This window comes from Clinocottus analis, unplaced genomic scaffold (genome assembly GCF_023055335.1).
Source record: "Clinocottus analis isolate CAN_PGR_092001 unplaced genomic scaffold, fCliAna1.0.p SCAF_26, whole genome shotgun sequence".
NCBI classification, from domain to species: Eukaryota; Metazoa; Chordata; class Actinopteri; order Perciformes; family Cottidae; genus Clinocottus; species Clinocottus analis.
Window position 1 is genome coordinate 1,671,998 of NW_027175998.1, and position 21,153 is coordinate 1,693,150.

General features: G+C 42.6%; 1 protein-coding gene across 1 annotated transcript in view; it reads left to right on the top strand.

Annotated features, from left to right (window-relative positions):
• LOC137794835 (teneurin-3-like) overlaps window positions 1-21,060 on the top strand; it is a 274,268-nt gene extending 253,208 nt beyond the window's left edge. The window contains exons 44-57 of the mRNA XM_068591903.1: window positions 24-154; window positions 3,265-3,434; window positions 4,276-4,402; window positions 9,940-10,137; window positions 10,693-10,752; window positions 11,549-11,893; window positions 12,026-12,270; window positions 12,353-12,534; window positions 13,261-13,463; window positions 14,023-14,133; window positions 14,214-14,356; window positions 14,474-14,598; window positions 15,305-15,435; window positions 17,810-21,060. Coding sequence (XP_068448004.1) covers window positions 24-154; window positions 3,265-3,434; window positions 4,276-4,402; window positions 9,940-10,137; window positions 10,693-10,752; window positions 11,549-11,893; window positions 12,026-12,270; window positions 12,353-12,534; window positions 13,261-13,463; window positions 14,023-14,133; window positions 14,214-14,356; window positions 14,474-14,598; window positions 15,305-15,435; window positions 17,810-18,565 — 2,927 coding nt within the window. The 3' untranslated portion in view covers window positions 18,566-21,060. The remainder of the gene's footprint in view (window positions 1-23; window positions 155-3,264; window positions 3,435-4,275; window positions 4,403-9,939; window positions 10,138-10,692; window positions 10,753-11,548; window positions 11,894-12,025; window positions 12,271-12,352; window positions 12,535-13,260; window positions 13,464-14,022; window positions 14,134-14,213; window positions 14,357-14,473; window positions 14,599-15,304; window positions 15,436-17,809) is intronic.
• The last annotated feature ends 93 nt before the right edge of the window (window positions 21,061-21,153 follow it).

Below are 21,153 nucleotides of genomic sequence, written 5' to 3' on the forward strand. Positions count from 1 at the left end.
GTCTTTTTCATATCCATTTTGAGGTGCTGCTAACCCAACTGTAGCCCGACGCAACATGACACTGCCGGGAGAGAATGGCCAGAACCTGGTGGAGTGGAGGTTCAGGAAGGAACAGACACGCGGAAAAGTCATCGTCTTTGGGAGGAAGCTCAGGGTGAGTACTCTCCAGCTGGGACTGACTCCAGATGGACACATATGTGCATCTTTTCTGAACTGAAACAGAAAATAAGGTCCATGTGGAGGGAATAGTTTATTAATCATGTAGTTCTGGTATAAATATAGGAGTATCACAGGGATATCACATGCTGAATAGAGCAGCATCTTAACACCTGGAGATATTACAGTCTCAAATTCACCTGCTGTGAACTGTTGGAGGGAGGAACACATGGAAGGAGAACGTGCAGGTGCACTGCACACAGAGCTGGACATCAGATGTAAGTCCAGCACCTTCTTGCTCGAACGCAACATTGCGGAGCCATCAGTCAGATCATTGTGTCCTCTTCTGCGAGTAGCTTGATGTGGGTTACGTAGGGGGCTTCTGTTGCTGTCCATTATGCCGATATGTCTGTTGTTCTTGCAAGCTATTAGGAGAGAAGGAAGGGACAGTGATTTGTCTGCAGTGTCTGAATATTACATGAAGTGCTCTCTAACTAGCCCAGCCTAATAGGAGAAAACTCTGCAGTCATGTGGCCTCTGGAGAGTTTGATCCACACAATGGAGCCATTCTCAGCATGGTCCAATAAACCCTAATGAATGCAGCATGTGTGGTCCACTAGTGGTAATGGGGAGTGTTGTATCGCGAGCGGGCAATAATGGCTTGCAGGTAGGTGTGTTTCAGTAAACGAGAGTGCAAAGGTGAGCATAAATACAGTATGTACATTGTATGTGTCAGCCACTCATTAGTGATTGGGGTGTGTGTGACTCTGTCTTCACTAACACCATGACAGTCCAGCTGTGCCGCCGCAGCACCAGATGACAATGTAAGGCAGTAATGATGATGGGGTGGTTGTGGGGCGGGATGAACAGCAGGGAACCTGGGATCCGCCTTTCTGCTAAATGCTAATATTCATACTGTTTTTATGTGCTGTGCTAATTCGACTGAGGGAAGTGCATTGAGCCTGTGAAGCTGCATGTTTTAGCAGCTTGTTGGATGTAATAATGAAAGCAGCTGCTGTCAGACACAGAATGCCAACGCTGGTAAGTTTTGCGAGATGAATTGAAAGAATGTAGGACAGTTGGTGATGGGATCGTTAATCCCAGATGAATTCGCTCATCGTGTATTCAAGATATATTTGACTACCACTGTCATTTGTGTCAATAATGTATGGCTGATACACATCATGGATTCACTCAAACTATGATACAAGATCAAATTAAGAGGAACCAGTATCGAAGTATGTTGGTTGGTGACCACACCTGTGGTTGTCCAACATAAACTCAAATAACTATCATCTATGTATAGCAAAGGAAGAAGTTATCCCCCTTTGCGTTTTCCAGAAACACGTTTTAATTTTCTCTCGTTAAATGCATAAACTCTAAACTTCCGTTCTTTACAGAAAACACCGTAGTTGGGTTCAGGGAACTACACTACAAGTTAGGTTTTGAAAAATATCATAAAATACTTAGATGGAACAGCACTTTGCTAGGTTAAAGAAGTTGTTGATCATTGTTTGGGTTAAAATAACTTGAGAAGTGGCGCAGCAGCATAGCGAACACGTCAATGTTCTCGTTTCACACGGGGCACAAAAACAATCTCCTGCTGCATATTCATTTCCGGAGGAAAAGCTATGATCGCTGTTTGAAAACAGCCAGAGTGGTACAGCACACAGAGCCCAGAAATGCCTCCTCTCTATCGAGGTATTAAGGTAAATATACTTGCTGTCTAGGTCGAGACTGAAGGGAAGACGGGTGTCTGGCGCTGAGTTGAAATAAAAGTCACAGAGTGCTCTGATCCATTATGAACGTGACACCATGCCAATCGGCAAAATGATTTGTTTAATCTGATATGGTGTGTCTCACACTCAGCACGGCTGTTGGCTGTTATCCCGTCTTGTTTCTCATCCAGCTGGCCACGAGCCACCGTCCCAATATCCTTCTTCTTTCTCTGCCCCTTTTATTCACCTCTCTGCATTCAACTGGTGCTAATTCACGAATGAGAGAGCGGCTGAATGAAAAGATGAGAAAAATGACTTGAATGTTTTCCAGCAAGACTCTATCTTTAATGAAACAGGTCTGTAAAACAATTCATTCTTAGTATTTCCCCTTGCTTCAAGGATCCATAAGGTGAGTTCAGCTTCAATCCTGGGTTATCTGTCTTCGTAAATTGGTGTTTGAACAAACAGCGAGTCATTTAGAAAGCGATAAAGAGCGTCGAGCAGGAGCCACGGTGCTGCAGTGTTTTATGGTTCCTGGATCAGAAGTTTGTTTGAGTTCAGGCAGTGGCCTGATGTGTAAAGTTGAACAGGAGGTTATGAACAAGAAGTAAACACCAGGGCTTATTTCTTGTTTGTCTGTTGTCAGTTCGTCTTACTTGAATCAGTTTACTGGAATGTTGTCAAGTCAATGTTTTTGTATACGATGACCTATGGACCTTTGACCTGCTGGATTTGCAATGTGACAGCTTTTCAATATGCATGACGGTTTGTGTTGAGAAACTCAGTCTTGAAACTTTAGCCATTATAAAAACAAAACTAACCAACAAAAAAAGAGCGGTAGCTAATGCGTTCAGATGATTATTCTGCCTCCTCCTACAGCCAATCTTTTCCTCATATTATTATATATGTATTGGTTCCTTTCATACTTGGTAGCAATATACAAGATAACCTTTGCTCCAGCATTAATTTCCACATATTTCCAAAAATATCTAAATCGAATGGGTAATTCTTCCTGAACTCTGTATGTTAAGGCTGCCAAAGGCTCTCTCCATTGTGCACACTCCATAAGCTTTCATCTAGCACCAACACATGTCGTCACATTGCACAGCATACACATGTTCCCGGGAAGATAAACACGACTGCTACTGCCAGCTACATGCCAATCGATTTGAATCCTGCGTTGTTTTAACTATTTTGTATTGTGGGATGGAATCAACATCATTGGTGCACTTTGAATAGTGTTAGACTTTTAGTCATATTCACGAACACCATGAAGAGCAGGGGTTCAGCATAGCTGCTTGTAATTTAATAAGTTTCAGATACTAAGCATTGTTTCCGCTGATCAGAGACCACAGTGATTCAGTGGTTATTTGTTTGCGTCCACCTCCAGGTGAACGGTAGGAACCTGCTGTCTGTGGACTACGATCGTTCACTGCGAACAGAAAAAATCTATGACGACCACAGGAAGTTTCTGCTGAAAATCATCTATGACACCCAAGGCCATCCGACACTTTGGGTTCCCAGCAGCAAGCTACTGTCAGTTAACCTGACCTACTCCAGGTAAGTGCTTCTATTTTGAGCTATTTAGTATTTTCTTCACTCAAAAACAGAAATCTTGGATGTGAAGGGTAAAGACAAAATAAGCCGATGCAACTGGGCTCTGGAGAAATGTCCAAAAGAGCTCAGTTAAAAAGATATAGCTTCAGTATGACTTAATGGCACTTGTTCGTACACATCACGTACATTTGGAAACCAAGGGGAGAAGGGTGTTGGCCATCACTACGTTGTCATCAATGTATATATTTTTTTTTAAAAAGGTTCCCTCATATGCAGTAGATTCTGTTGAGGTGAGAAAACAAACTTTGTGTTAGTTAATCCTTCTGTAATCAGTTATGTGAGCACCGTCACTTATTTCCCCAGTTTCACAGATACACTCACTGGCCACTTTATTAGGTACCCCTGTATAGTCTAAGTCATTTGGTATATTTAAAAAAAGTGCCTGCCCATATGGTGGTAGTGACACCTTGTGTTCACACTAGGATTTGCATTTTCATAAACCTGTACAATAAATGAAGGCGTTAGGCCACATGGATACTCCTCGGTGGTGGGCTGGGTGCCTCATGTAAAAGTTTGAGCTCTTCACAGCGAGAGAGAGGGAATGCCACGCAGCTAACTGCTCTTTGTATCCAATGACGGCCTAAAAAGATTATCTTAAAACAAAGTACTAAGGCATTAATCCAGTAACATAGGAAATTCATCATTTCATTTTAACCTGGAAACACATGGCTTGTTTATGACACAGTATGTGTGTGTGTGTGTGTGTGTGTGTGTGTGTGTGTGTGTGTGTGTGTGTGTGTGTGTGTGTGTGTGTGTGTGTGTGTGTGTGTGTGTGCGTGTCCAGTACGGGGCAGGTGACAGGCCTCCAGAGGGGTCCGACCACAGAGAGGTGGGAGTACGACAGTCAGGGAAGAATCATTTCCAGAGTCTTTGCTGACGGAAAGACGTGGAGCTACACCTACTTGGACAAGGTACAGGCTGACACATGTACACACATCACTAACTACAGAAGAAACAATGTACAACTGAACACATTTGGTTTGACAGATTTTTACTTCTTTTACTAACTAATTATGAACAGATGTGTGTATCATCGTCACAGTGTGAATATCAGTATTTATTTAATGACGGATGAGACCAAAAAGTGTTACTACAGAACACTAAGGAGAATCAAATACCACACACATGCTCCCAAACACATATGGTGGTACTGTGATAGATGCTACTCTCACACACACACGCATACACACACAAAGTTGTGATTTTCCACATTCAAAGTACGGTTGCTGTGTTCCAATGAATTCTGGTCAAACAAAATACGCAACACTAGTTGAGTCTTTCCACCTATGTAGAATTTACTGTCCCAAAGTTAGTGAGGAAAGCCACCAGCTACAAAGACTGTACCTAAACCCACTGCTCAGCTCCCCTGAGAAAAGACTTATAAAATAGGATCACAGTCGTAAGATATGTGTATTGCTTCCCTTCTAAGAGTACTGGGAGGTCCGGCCGCGGTTACACTTTCGCATTTATTGTCAAGTCTCTATGCGTCTAGACTGGATCTTGTCAGGATGTGGTATGTGTACAGACTGTAAAGCCCTCCGAGGAACACATTTTATTTGTGATTTGGGGCTATACGAAATAAAAACAATTGAGTGTAATTGCTAACTTTGGGATCCGCAATTCTGAGGTGGCCTGACCCGCACTGAGTTCTGATCTCAGGGAGTTTGTACACAACATGACGGCACAACTTGACAATGTATCAAAGTAGGTCTCCATCATCCTCGCCCACTATGGAGTTCCTCTCCTCTACGGAGCGAGAGCAGAAGGAAGAGAGGAGGAAAACTGGGACTGGAGCTCATCTGAGACCTGCTGTCTGAGTCCTGTTCAATTATTGCTGACTAATTTCGTTGAGGTTTTTGCTAGAACTGTTCTTCCTCGTCTTTATCTCTTTCAGCAGGATGCTGCTCTCACCCTCCTTTCGTAGCAGCAGAGGTCATTTTGGCACCAGTTAAAAAACGTCTTTAATCTCAGAGTTATTTCTTTTAGTCTCTTGCTCTGAATAGTTGCTGGAATAAATCTTCAGCCGGTTGGAGCATCGCAGGTCGAAGCTGCATGGCACATTAGTTTACAGGTCAGGAACCCAAAGCTAGAGATGAGGCAGAACCGGCAGAGCCACAGGGGAGAGATCTTACGTGCATGATGTTATAGCTATTTGACATGGACTCTTTTTACTACGTTTCGATACAAATGGGATTTACAGGTCGAGGACACAGATTCAAAAGCAAGTCAATAACCTCTCAGTGTAGTTTCAAATCAGTAAGCCGTATTCAAAACACTAACATATTATGGTAATGAATAGATGGCTGACTTGGTTTCTTATGGAGCTGAAGAGGACCGGGCGATAAGAACTCTCTGAAAAAGTAATGCACTCGAACTGTCAGTGTCAAAGAGAAGAGGATACGAGGAAAAGAGAGATGAGGGCAAACAGACAACCAGCCATGTTGTCTCATAAAGTGGACAAGAGAGAGGAGGTAAAAACTATATGGTACGAGGAGGAGGAGACGTGAGGGATAAATCACACCCTTTCTGTGTTTGTGTGCTCAGGAAGACAGAGGGGCAGACAGGCAGAGCTACACTAAACAGGAACGGGCCTTGTTTGTGCAAGGTGAGAGAAAGGAATGATAGAGAGAGATGGATGAAGAGAGGCAGAGAGGAATATTTCAGGGAGTCTGCAAAGACAGCGTTACTACTGTGGAAACAAGAACCGAGGATGATGGGAGCTCAGTCAAAGCATGCTGCAGAGAGAAAGAGAGACAGTGAAACAGAGAGAGACATACAATCTATTGGGGATGAAGGGAACATGAACGATGGTAGTGAAACAGGAGCAATATAGTTTGAGAGATAAGGAGAGAGAAATAAATAAATAACAAGGTCAGAAGAAAAAAGAGTAAGTCGGTGTATAGCGTTGTGTTAATGCCTTTTACAGAAGACAAAAACAAAATTCAAATGATATGTACAAAAAGTGGATTAATATGACAGCATTGGATGACATTTGATGATATACATATGTTCAAAAGTCCATATTGTTGAGTTGTAGGCCTTTACACAACGGGAGCGTGACAAATATGCCACACCAAAATGCAAACGAGCTATATTCTATTACTCCAGGTGTCACTCGTCTTCTCTTGCGCTTGTTTTCCATTCCTTCCTCCAGCTGTCACTTCCTCTCCTTGCTGGAATACTGTGTGTCAAGAAGCTGAATTCATCATGCACACAGTGACACACATTCAACATCATAACTGCATCCGTACGGAAGCAACATGCTATAATTTATGACAAACGCCATGAGCTGTCGAGTGGTCTTCCATTAAATGACTCGGGAAGTTATTTCGGGACAACTGCAGAGATGTCTCTTGATCACCTTCGCATTGTCGGATTGACGTCACATGTAACATCATTGTTAATGATGAAAAATGTCCTCCAATAACTTGATTTTTGCTACTGTTAACACATACCCCCCTCCTCTTTTGTTTACTGTGAGTGGCTCTACACTAATGCCACATTTGTGATAAGATGTGCCAGATGGATACTCAGCTCTGTCTTCAGTGTGACCTGCCAGTCTACTCAAGGCGATTTACAAAATATGTCATCATTCACCCATTCACACTCATGTTCATACGCGGATGGTACGTGCTTCTATGCAAAGACACCTCAATGGACTGCAGGAGCCAGGATGAACCGCTGATCTCCTCATTGGAAGATGACCCGCTCTATGTCTGAACCCAGCAGCCTCCAAAACACATGTTCCTATCAATTAAGTTGCTTAAAACCTTTTATTTTGAAGATGCAAAATCAGGCAATGTTGAGTTCAGCAATAATTGAACAGGACTCAGACAGCAGGTCTCCGATGAGCTCCAGTCCCAGTTTTCCTCCTCTCTTCCTTCTGCTGTCGCTCCTGAGAGGAGAGGAACTAGTTTGTGGGTGAAGATGATGGAGCCCAACTTTACACATCATGTCATAATCAGAAGACAAAAGTCATATGGAAAAAAAGTCTTGGTCTGTGTCTCGATACTCTCCGGTCTTGGACAGGGCTTGGTCTACTCTACAGGAATGACACTGGGCCTCAAGCTGCTTTCTGGCTACACAAACCCCATGCCATGGTGTATAAAAGACACACAAAACGAATGCTTTCATCAAATCGAATCAAATGACTGTGCAGGAGGGTCCCAGAGGATTCCTGAAAGTGAAGGCTTCTCCTTGTCTAACTTGGGGAAATTGGTGTCACATTGTTCTATATAAGGTAGTGTTAAGCCCAGGCCTCAATGCCAGTGCAGCGTGGAAAACAGCCATGGGACAGATGAGGTAGCAGGATGTCCAAGTTGAGGAACAATGTTCATGTGTCATGTACCTGTGAAAGGTATTTTCTTACCCTGCAAAGTCTGCTTTATTATAGGAATATGTTAGACTTTGTTTACTGAGGGTTGGTTCAACATACAGACTAAACATTTTTACCAAAAATCATTTTATAACTGTCCTTGCTTTCTTTCTGCTTTTTGTGATTCAGTTCTCCAAACTGTTAATCACCCAGTCCAGACTCTGGCAGTCCGAGCAACACATGAGTGCGTCCCAGTCAAAGTTCAGTATTTCTTAACACGTGTCATTTGTTTTGTTAAAGCACTTTACTTCTTTTTTCTTTTTTTTTTGAAAGACACATTAGACACATTAGTTGACGACCTCATCATAGACATCAGATAATCCAGTCAGACACACCTGCTTCAAGGATTTCACCATTTAAAGAAATTGATTATGGATTGACATTTGATGGAAACCCCCAAGAAACCTACTGTATCCTTTTGAAGGAAATCCAAGCAGCTGTCCTCTTAATAAACCAACTGTATTATCAGAGAATATATATATTTTTTTTCTTCCGTTGGACTGGGCTCCCTGGCAGACTGGATCCGGCCTGCGGGCCGTATGTTTGACCCCCCTGCCATACTGTATATAAGGAATATTATTATTATTATTTACTCTACTTCCTATTATTTACTTTTTTATAATCCTTTATTAATCCCACAGTGGGGAAATGATTCTCTGCATTTTACTCATCCTTAAGGATGCAGTGGGCTGCTTGGGGCGTAGGAGTGATGGGGCGAAGGAGTGATGTTGCGAAGGAGTGATGGGGAGTGGTTGGGTGTAGAAGTGGTGGGGTTGAATGTTTCCATTCAGCTCGTAGCCAAGCAGTTGGGGAATGAGCCGGTGACGGTAAAGCATAACCGGATGACGTAGCTGACGTCATGCTAATGCCATGCTCCATTTCAGGTGACCAAAGATTGTATAGAACAACTCATATGCCTCATTTTCTACCGTTAACTGCTACACTAGTAATGTGTCCAGAGGACTGCAGATAAAGCACGACTTAAAATGCGAGCCGAGCTGTCTCACTCTCATGCAGGTGGGATTTTGCATAAGGTCCAGTGGGACACAACCCCACCAGATGGCATAGCAATATCAAGATATGCATCGAATACAAGCTAATTGAAAGATGCAACTGATTCCCTCATTTAGTTAGATTATGGATTGATGTGGATGTGCTCAGTGTCGTTACATGAGGCTTAAGGTTCATGACAGAAGCACCACTTTCATGTTGTGTGTGAGGAGCTTCGTGTTTACAGTTTTTTTTCGTTTGCTAAACGACAGCGGGCACAACTGGAGTCACATGTGCAAAACTCTAACTACAGTCTACACAGCAGCAGTTCATGTGGACCAAACTTTAGTTTGTTTTTCATTGCTTGAACACAGTTTTCAAAACTCCACACACTTATCCCATGACTTTAACCACAACCTGCACAACACTGTGGATTTGGCTGCTTTGCGCGTGCGCGATTAATGTTCAATCTGGGACGCTGAGCTCGCTGCGGGAGCTGCCGGTAGACTGAGCGCCTGTGAAGCTTTGAGAGGCGACTCAGCGACTCGCAGCAGCTGAGAACAGAAACTACAGAACAATATGTGCTTTCACGTCAGGCTCTAGTCGGCAAAATCGTCCGGTGAGACTACGTAAGTGCACCTAAATTAATCGCCTTCAAAGTAAAAGCCCCCCCCCCAAAAAATGCAGTTAACGCATGATCAAATAATTAACGCCGTTAATGGATTGAAAAGTTATGGCAATTTTAACACGTTAACTTGCCCAGCGCTAATATTTATATAGGATGTTCAACGTTGTGTAAATGCATCTCACCTGTGTATTAAATTGCCATTTCCGCTAGAACATACTGAAAATGGCTTCTTGCTTAAACACATTAATTTAAGTGCCCACAGTGAACTAAAAAAAAGGCTGGTTACCTGTGAATGCCGGCGCTTTGTTTTTTTGTCCTTGCCTCTGCCGTGCATCTGATACTAGAGATTTGAAACCATGCTCACTGCCACTTCCCAGTCAATGAAAGGTGTCTCATTGTGCTTGTTCTCATGTCTTTTAATGCTCTGATGATGTTTGTTGTGTTCTCCGTAACAGTCCATGGTCTTGCTGCTGCACAGCCAGCACCAGTACATCTTTGACTATGACTCGGGGGACCGACTGTCAGCAGTCACAATGCCCAGCGTGGCTCGACACACCATGCAGACGATCAGATCCATAGGATACTACAGGAACATCTACAACCCCCCAGAGAGCAACGCCTCCGTCACTGTGGACTACTCTGAAGATGGACAGGTGTGTGTGTGTGTGTGTGTGTGTGTGTGTGTGTGTGTGTGTGTGTGTGTGTGTGTGTGTGTGTGTGTGTGTGTGTCATGTGTGTGTAATACAAATGCAATTAATTATTTAGTTTTTCTCTTTTCTGTTTCCTTTTTCTTTACAACGTGTTACAGTAGTGTTTCTCATTATATTTCTGGCAGACGTTGTCTCTACAGTATTTAGTTTTTGACTGTGGTCAATTCTGACAGGTATCTCTTAAGATATCATTTTCATCATATTAAAGGGTATTAGATAAGAAAATGAGAAAAAGTGTGCCATATTTTTCTCACAAGCCAATCAGAAGAGATTTTGCTTTTTTGAGACGTGGCCTTAAAGAGACAGACGCCAAAACGGAGCGATGCAGAGGGAGGGTGATACAGGCAGAGTCATAGAAAGACAAGATGAGAAAAATAATGTTATTTGAACATTTAAGCATGTAAACATGTTCTGATAGAAACCCCTAATACAAGCATGAACCTGAAAATGAGCATGATATGTCTGTTAAAGCTGATGATCTTTGTCCTCTGTCTTCAGCTCCTCAGAGTTGCCCATCTGGGCACCGGCCGCCGCATTCTCTACAAATATCGAAGACAGGTAGGGGACTTTCTGTTTTTACATTTATATTTATGTTCAAGTACATTTAGTTTATAACTAATACATACAATGTTTTATATTCATATATATATATATATATATATATATATATATATATATATATATATATATATATATATATATACATATATATATATATATATATATATATATATATATATCATTCTTTGCAATGGTAACAATATATCAAGTTAAATCATATGAATAAGAATTTAATATTTATTGCAGAATTTGGGCTAAAGTTAAAATAAAGTAAAAAATGTGTCCTTAAGTTATATATCATTATTTGTATATTAAGTCAACCCATATATGAATAGTTACACAACACATTCGAATATGATTAATTTCTCCTCAAGATCCATAGAATAATGATATATATATATGTATGTGTATGTATATGTGTATATATATATATATATATATATATATATATATATATATATATATATATATATATAAATATATATATATATATATATATATATATATATATACGATAAATGAAAAGAAGATCTATTTTTGCATCACATACTTGACAGTCAGGCAGGGAGAGCTCTTCAGCAGCTGAACCATGAACAGTCAGGTGGACCCCAGGGTGGTGCAGCAGCTGCAGCAGAGAATGAACAGGGACTTTGACAGCTTGAATAGACCACTCAAGTCAGTTGATGGCAGTCATTAAATGTAACGGATGTTGTTGCTGATCCTGGATGAATAGGATCTAATATCCTACAAAGATGGTGAACACATACAGCTCTTTTTTTATTCGTCTCTCCAGAACAAGCTGGCAGAGATCCTCTATGACTCGACGCGGGTCAGTTTCACCTACGATGAGACCGCTGGTGTGCTTAAAACCGTCAACCTGCAGAGCGAAGGCTTCATCTGCTCCATCCGGTATCGCCAGATCGGCCCTCTTGTCGACCGGCAAATATTCCGCTTCAGCGAGGACGGGATGGTGAACGCGCGCTTTGACTACACCTACGACAACAGCTTCAGAGTCACCAGCATGCAGGCTGTAATCAATGAGACACCGCTGCCAATCGATCTCTATCAGTTTGATGATATATCTGGGAAGGTAGAGCAGTTTGGGAAGTTTGGAGTCATCTATTATGATATCAATCAGGTAAGTTGGGATTGGTTGCATTCATTTTAATTCTCCTTAAATGATTAAACAAAACCCTGACTGGCACTTGATTAGTGCTAATGTGCATGTCTAGTCTGTTTAGTCATGCGTAGTTTCTCCCCCCTGTCTCAGATCATCTCCACTGCAGTGATGACCTACACCAAACACTTCGACCAGCACGGCCGCATCAAGGAGATCCAGTATGAGATCTTCAGGTCTCTGATGTACTGGATCACCATTCAGTACGACAACATGGGCCGAGTCACCAAGCGGGAGATCAAGATCGGACCGTTCGCCAACACAACCAAATATGGTTATGAGTATGACGTTGACGGACAGCTGCAGACGGTGTCCCTCAATGAGAAGATGATGTGGAGGTAGGGTCATGAGATTAAACGAAGAAAAGCCCCATCTTTTGATGACGTCAGAAGTTAATAGTCGAATATTCTGACCTTCCAGGTATAATTATGACCTGAATGGGAATCTGCATTTGCTGAACCCGGGCAACAGTGGTCGGTTGACCCCTCTACGCTACGACCTGAGGGACAGAATCACTCGTCTGGGAGATGTTCAGTACAGACTGGATGAAGACGGCTTCCTGAGGCAGAGAGGAGCCGAGATATTTGAATACAACTCCAAAGGTGACAGTAATTATTGTAAAATAAAAGCCTGCTCACACCAGAAAGTGACACAGAGAAGTTTATATGTGCGTCCTAAAGACGAGCTGGGCTAGAAGCTTGGTGATGTAGTGACGAGTAGCATTGGTGAATATGTACCAGCTGGGAACTTGTCAGTTACAGTCATGGTCACAATAGCTCTCCGAGGTAGCTAGCTTGCTGACTGACAGCTATTAAGCGTGGAAGCTGGTTGCTTAGGGTTAAATAAAAGCAACACAGCTCCTCCTCCTTTTTTTGCTCTCTGGCTCTCTCCATTTTCATCCAAGGTGAGCACTGTCGAGAGCGTTATTATGAATCCCACTGCTCTTCTTCGCAAGACCCGCCCTGTGGAGCCGGTTGAGGCAGAGGCGATTGGTTGATGACCATTGACCTCGAGTAGCTATGGTCAGGAGAGCCTATTGGTCGGGGCATGGGATGTGAACAATCCAGGTCACCAGTAGCTTGGCGAGCGTGTACAACCCTCCAATCCTAGCACTTGATGCCAAGAAGAGCAGTGGGGTTCAGAATGAGACAGTGTGTTATTGGTCAACAGCTCAAACTCATGTGTCAAAGCTTATTTAGCCTGTGATCGAGGTGATTCTAATTAAATTCCTTTTAAACACAGAGCCGTAACCATATTTTGTGTTTTGTCTTAAATCCCACTGAAATGAATACGTCTAATGTCTCCTTATTCTTCACATCCTGATTCAGGCCTTCTAGTTCGTGTCTACAGTAAAGCCGCCAGCTGGACCATCCAGTACCGTTACGACGGGTTGGGTCGGCGTGTGGCTTCCAGAAACAGTCTGGGCCAACACCTGCAGTTCTTCTACGCTGACCTGAACTACCCCACCAGGATCACCCACGTCTATAACCACTCCAGCTCCGAGATCACGTCCTTTTACTACGACCTGCAGGTAGCTGCACTGAGAAGTCATTCTGAATGTCTTGATGTTATTGCTGGAATACTATATTTGGTCAAATTTGACAAGGAAAGTACACACAACTTATTTTTACCAAACTTAAATGTTCTGCAGTGTTTCTATCTACAGACGGGCAAGTTCTGCAGCATGCGGAGGAGTCTTGTTTTCTTTGAACAGACCTCCCACTCACTGCTATTTATGAGTCACTTTCGGTTTTCACTCTCAACTTTTGATTTATGATGGTCCGTGTGGCGCAGGTTTCCCTCCAGTGACCGGAGGGAAAACTCTGTGAATGTGCAGCATCTCAATTAGAGAGGAGGTGATGGTTCTCTCTGTAGCAGCACCACTTCATCACATAAAAGTACTTTCAATGCTTCACAGGTTAGGGAACCTGGAACAGTGTTTTGTTGTTATGAATAGAGTTACCCACACCTACAATATTTCATAATAATGGTGACACCATCATTTATAGCCCTCCTGTTGCCACGTGGAGTTCTAATACAACAGCATGTCCATTTAGCATTATGTTCATAATGTGTGTATTGTTGCACAGGGCCATGTGTTCGCTATGGAGATCAGCAGTGGAGAGGAGTTCTATATTGCATGTGATAACACCGGGACCCCTCTGGCTGTCTTCAGCAACAACGGACTGCTGCTTAAACAGGTATGTGTGCATGTGAATGAGTGTGTGTGTATGTTGCGTATACGTTGGTTTTGTGTCTCTAAATCTGTGTGTGTGTGCAGGTGCAGTACACGGCGTACGGGGAGGTTTACTTTGATTCCAACCCAGACTTTGTGCTGGTGATTGGTTTCCATGGAGGCCTGTATGATCCTCTGACACGACTGCTGCACTTTGGAGACAGAGACTACGACATCCCAGCTGGAAGGTATTCACTCCTTCTACAGTCCGAGTGGGAGAGGTTACGCTCTACGACGCTATTGTTTTGTCATTGTCACATCTGATACGAGTGTGTGTGTGTGTGTGTGTGTGTTTCATTACAAAGGTGGACCACTCCTGACATCAGCACATGGACTCGTGTTGGTAAAGACCCGCAGCCCTTCAACCTCTACATGTTCCGAGGCAACAACCCCATCAGCAAGATTCACCAGGTCAAAGAATACGTCACAGGTACGAGGAAACATTTACAGGAAATAAGCAGTAAGAGAGGGATTATACTTTGTAGGTTTCAAACCAGGTGCTAGAAAAGAACAACTGTCCTGTACAGTTCTATTCTGGGTCTTCTATTCAATACGGGTAGTACTTTTAATATATATAAATACAGTCAATGTAGGAACTAAAAACATGTTTAGCCAAACATATTTCTATGTTCAAAGCTGTTTTTAAATGCACACAGTGATTCTTTCATTTGTTTGTGGAAGAAACTGTGACAACATGCTAGCTTGATGACAGTAAAATGAGGGATTTTATGAATTCTTAGAAATGCAGACTATAACACACAATATACTTTTGCTTCATTGCCCAACACTATCTGAAGTTTGGTGAAAGTGAACAGTGAGGTGGAATAAGTCTGGTGTGGTGGATAGCAGACTTAACACAGAAATATGAAGTGATCCAGATTTGATCATCGGGGGCATCACTATCAGACTGCAAGGCTATCAGACTCCAAGGAGCGTGACAGAGGAAATATTTGTCAACCTGAACGGGCCGCGAACACTGAGTGATGTTACTGCACTATTTGCTGACACCCAGAAGTGTCCTGACCAACATGAACACAAGAAAAGAGAAAACCCTGACACAGGATCCTCTCAGCAACATGCTCATTAACTTCTTTTATTTTTCTCTTTTTTCCACATCCACTGCTGTTTCTCTGTAGATGTCAATATCTGGTTGGTCACATTTGGCTTCCATCTCCACAACGCCATCCCAGGATTCCCCATTCCCAAGTTTGACCTGACGCAACCTTCACTGGAGATGAAGAAGAGCCAGCTGTGGGACGACCTGCCTGTATGTACCCTGAGTGCTCTTAGAAAGAAAGACTAGAAGGTTAAGAGCAGCAGGCTCAACTCTTCGTGGAGCAGAAAATGCTGCTGCACACAGTAATGTGATCTCAACTGTATTATTCTAACATTATTACCATTATTTGAATAGATTTGAACTATTTTTATTTAACCTACAATAGTGTAGCTCCATAGAGAGAATACAAGGATACTACAAATGACAAGAATTTGTTTTTAAAAGGTTGTACACATTTATACACATATATTTTACAGACAATTAAGAACATAACATTAGGAAAGAAAAGTACATTTTATACATGTAAAATAAAAACAATGGAGCCGAAAAGTCATGGAACAAATGACATTACTAAATAAACAAAGCAGTTAAAAAGGAGAGAGAGTGAAAAGAGCTACAACCTGATTTGACAGAGAAAAGAAAATATGGAAATTCAGGAAAAGGGGAGGATATGAGAATAAGAGGTGGAGGAGTCACGAAAGAGTCATCCAGCGAAACCAATCATGCATCTCTTCTCTCGGCTTCAAGCTGCTTCTCTGCTCCTTCCTCTTTCAGGACATCCGCTCTGTTATGGTTGCTATTCACACACTTGTGTATAACTTGTTTATAACAAGGTTATCAGGAAGTCACTCTTCTTTCACAAAGACAGAGCGACTGCTGATATTCAGTGAAATAAAGACGGCAACATGAACATTGCCTCACGAAGACAGAGACAAAAATAGATGTGATGGGGTTGAGAAAGGAAGGACAGCAAAGGGGGAGCAAAATGAGGAAGACTTGGAGTGGCCAGGCCCACAGTTATACATCCAGAAAAAAATGATATATATATATATATATATATATATATATATATATATATATATATATATATATATATATATATATATATATATATGTATGTATGTATGTATGTATGTATGTATATATATGTATATATATATATATATATATATATATATATATATATATATATATATATATATATGTAGAAACACATACATACATGTATCACTTTTTGTGTGGGTTTAAAAATATCAAAACAGCGAGCAAATGCATTAATAAAACATAAGCGGCAGTAGAGTGTTCTTCTTCAGTGCATCTAATCTTTGACCTAACTTCCTACTTCCAACATGATTTGGCAAGAAGGAAAGCATAATAATTATAGACCGTTATGGACTATTCTATAGAGATAATTTACATTGAACTTCTTCTGCAACACATAATTAAGTAAGTAAAGTTTATTTATATTGCACTTATCACAGATAAAAGTCACAAGAGTCAAGGAAAACCCATATTAAACCAGATTGACAATAATAGGAGCCAAAACGTTTCAAGAGAGTAAAATACACAAAAAAAGATGGAGCAGTAAAAAACACAATAAAACAAAGAAAGAAAATAAAGAAAGAAAACAGATTTTTTTTAAAAGCAGGCCATAGAGCATGTATTTGACCAAACGCCAGCGTAAACAGGTCTTTAGTTGTTTTCTAAAGACATCACCGGATCAGCAAAGCATAGAGGAGCAGGCAGAGCGCTACCTAGCTTTGGTGCTACCGCCTCAAACGCTCCGTCACCACGTTGTTAAGGCGAGTGTGTGGGACGGACAGAAGGTTTAGCAGGTTGGACCTGAGGTTGGACCTGAGGTTGGACCTGAGGTTGGACCTGAGGTTGCAGGCTACTGAATAAGGGTGTAGTAGTTCATTACATGTCATTCAGCCACATGTTACGGAGTGGTGTAGTGCTCCGTATGTAAGGATGAGGATTTTAAAGTGAAGAGACCTGAGAATGAGGGTGATGTGAGACCGTCTATTTGTCCTGGTCAGTAGCATTCTGGATTACCTGTAACCTATAATCTCAGATTTACTGAATGAGGAGGAAAGTGCATTCCTGTAATCAATAGAATAAGCGATAAAAACATGTATGATCGTCTCTACTTCAGCCGAAGATAAAAGAGATCTCAGTTTAGTAACGTTTCTTATTTGGAAGAAACAAAATCTAGTCAGATGCTTCACATGAGGGTCAAACGGCATGGATTTGTCAAACAACATAAAATCAGCCATATAAATTTAATGGATAAAAGGATTAGGCCGCCTGCCATAAAGCTACCGTCTGAAACATAAAACCTAAAGGGCCCCATAGACAGCACACTCGTGCTTTCCATTCTGTCCTGTAGTCAGAGCTGCAGCTTCAAATCTGCTCCCAGCTAATGCCGATGCTGGAGAAACTCTTGAGTGTCAAATGTAGTGCCTCCAAACCAACCGTTTGTTTCCATTTTGTCATTATTGTCTTGCAATGTTCTTTAAAACAGTGTGTAATGAACGTGTCGCGTTCATGCAGCACAGGAAGTCAAACGTCGCTCCTCTCTCAGTCTATCTCAGGTGTGCAGCAGGAGGTGACCCGTCAGTCTCAGGCCTTCCTGTCCTTTGAGCGCATGCCAGAGATCCAGCTCAGCCGGCGGCATTCAGACCACAGCAAACCCTGGTTGTGGTTCTCCACGGTCAAGTCTCTGATCGGCAAGGGAGTGATGCTCGCCGTGATCCAGGGCCGCGTGGTGACCAACGCCCTCAACATCGCCAATGAGGACTGCATCAAAGTGGCCGCGGTCTTAAACAATGCCTTCTACCTTGAAGACCTCCATTACACAGTGGAGGGGCGAGACACGCACTCCTTCATCAAGACCAGCCTGCCGGAGAACGACCTCAGCGCGCTGCGGCTCACCTCGGGCAGGAAGTCGCTGGAAAACGGCGTGAACGTCACAGTGTCCCAGTCGACGACCGTGATGAACGGGAGAACGCGGCGCTTCGCCGACGTGGAGCTGCAGTACGGCGCCCTGGCGCTCCACGTGCGGTACGGGACGACACTGGACGAAGAGAAGGCGCGAATCCTGGAGCACGCCAGGCAGAGGGCGCTGGCGAGCGCCTGGGCCCGCGAACAGCAGCGGGTGAGAGACGGAGAAGAAGGAGTTCGGCTGTGGACGGAGGGAGAGAAAAGGCAGCTGCTGAGCAGCGGGAAGGTCTTGGGTTACGATGGCTACTATGTGTTGTCCATAGAGCAGTATCCCGAGCTAGCCGACAGCGCTAACAACATGCAGTTCCTACGGCAGAGTGAGATAGGGAGGAGGTAACACGGCATCAACGAACGGCTCACGTCTACCCTGTGTGACTGTCAAAGACTAACAAGAAGTTCAGTTTTAACACGAAGTGGATGCCACAGACTGAACTGTCCTGCGATTCAAAAGTAGCCACTGAAGAGACCCTATGTTTTCAAATTAGTTTTATTCTGAGATGTAGGATTTATAGTGAACGATCACTTCAACGCAAATGAACCCGAAACACAAACTGCAGTCGTGAGAGTTAAAAACAATCTTCATGCGCCTGCAACAAGGTTTAGTCTTTGGACCGATGCCTTTTCTCTCTCTCTCTTTTCTATCTCTACTTTCTTTCTTTCACCCTGTCGTCTGCCTTTAAACAGCCTGCACGCATGCCCCTCCCCCTCTCTCTGGTAGGCGGGGCTAACCTGAGTGCTATAATCGTGTGCTATCTGGCTGTGAAACAGTGGGGTGAAGAGACTCGTTCAAACCGCCGACAGAGCATTTCATCCATCACGACGAGATGAGCCCCCAAGCATTTAGACAGTAAACTGTCAGAGCGGTCGACGTAACACGTCTGTGGATCCCTCACAGATGTTGCAGGTATCATATCTGTGCGGGTCCAGGTGTGACCCGTCCCTCTGGGTTATAGAACCCCATGAGCAATCGGATCAATTGTGTCCATGGCCGAAGGAACTGGAACTGTTGTGGACTCTCTCTAAGAGAGACGGGCACAAAAAAGGACTACAATTTGTATGAGGGACACAAAAAAAAAGACTTTATTTTATGTTTGGATTTCTTGTTTTGTTTTTATATATGAACTTGCATTTGCTTCAGACAAAAAGGGGATTTAAAAAAATGAACAAAAAGACATTTACATACTATTACCTATACCACTATTACTACTATTATTACACCACCACCACTGGAATGGACCATGATCTGAACTAAACAAAACTTTGAGTTGTGTTTTCATTTCCTTCTTATCTATTATCTGTTTGGTCAGTTCTAAAACCACTCCTTCTCATCCCCGTCCTTCTACAAGGTCTATAACATTGTACAGTGTCAGACTACAATCATAAGTGGTCTGTGATGAAACGGGGGGCGACTACGATGCCACGGCGGTTTCGGATTCTCCGCGGACCGAGCGGGCTCACCGGTCCGGTGACGCTCCGGTCCCGTCGGCCCAGGAGCCCTTCACTTCTGCAAAATGTGACTCATAATGCATAGACCATGTGCTTTTATCGGTCAAAGGTAGTAGTATTGCTTGCAATAGAAACATGTTGTCATGGCTTGGGGGGGGCTGGGTTGCTGTGAGTAGTAACTAATCGTTGCTTCTCTCCTCGTTTTCTGCTCGTTTCTCCTTAAAGGGATAGTGCATCGCCATCAGTGACTTTAATGAGTAACAGTAATAGATCAAAAATCGATGTGGATGTTTTCTCATTGATTGTGGGTCTCTGTACTCATAGAGGAGTTTTCTTTGTGTCTATGTGTGTTTACAAGGTTGGGAAGACATCTTAAATCATTTTAAAGGAAAGAACAGGAACTTTACACAGAGTGTTAACGTCATATGCTACCAATCTTTTTTCAGACGAGTTGACAATGTTTCATGGGTTGATCTTTTTTATTTTGAAGGTTGAGAAATTCCACTTATCCGTACATCGATATTAGTCTCAGAGAAAGTAATTTATGTACAGTGTTTCTACGGTAAAGAATAAAACTCCTTGAAACTATTGTGTTTTACTGTGTTGTACATCTGCGAACAGAACGAAACGCTGAAATGATCGTGGTGTCATAGTTCCATGCAGCTTTTTGATATTGTTATTGAGTACAGATTGCTTTCAAAACACAAATTCATTTGAAAAGGCTGATTTTACTCAGGGGTCCTGCCTCTCCCGAGTGTCTCATCTGATACACATTTCCACCCAAATGAGCACCCACATGCAGGTTTTACAAAACGCAGGAAACCTCGCTAGCAGCACGGCAGGCCCTATTGGGAATGCCATCGGCCGCCCTGTTGCTCTGGCCTTGGTGGCTTATTTTCCTGGTGTGTAACGGAAGCAGGGTGAGGAGGTAAACGGTAATATGGTGGTTACTTCCTTTTTATATTCGTTATTGATCCGGTTTCTCGTGCAAACTCTAAAAACCCGAGCTGGTAATGGTTGGTAAGACGGTTTTAATTTAAATTTGAAGTCTGCAAGAAAGCTTTGAGGAGAAAAATGTATTGTATTTTTTGTACGGAAATAAAATATAATGAATCTGAGTTTGGAATTGTGTCCGTCGCCATCTTGGTTTTTAATAACCAGTAAATCGAAGTAACATTCTGACTCAGACTTAGAGATGCGTCTGGTAGTAAGTAGTGACCTGTCAATCATAAGGTAGCACCGCCCTAAAGCATATGCAACTTATTTTACTCTAAATGGGACCATATTTCCAAAAAGCTTTGCAGAGTTAGTGCAGAGATGAGTCACTCAGGTCAGCTGATGATCAGTGAGTGACCACCAGTGTGTCTCTGAACCAGACATGCAGGGTTAAACAACACAATACCAGAAAAACAGTAAACAGAGGTCCAGATAGTTCAGGTGGAGTCTGATTAATTGTTTAATTGTTCATCAGCCTGGCTG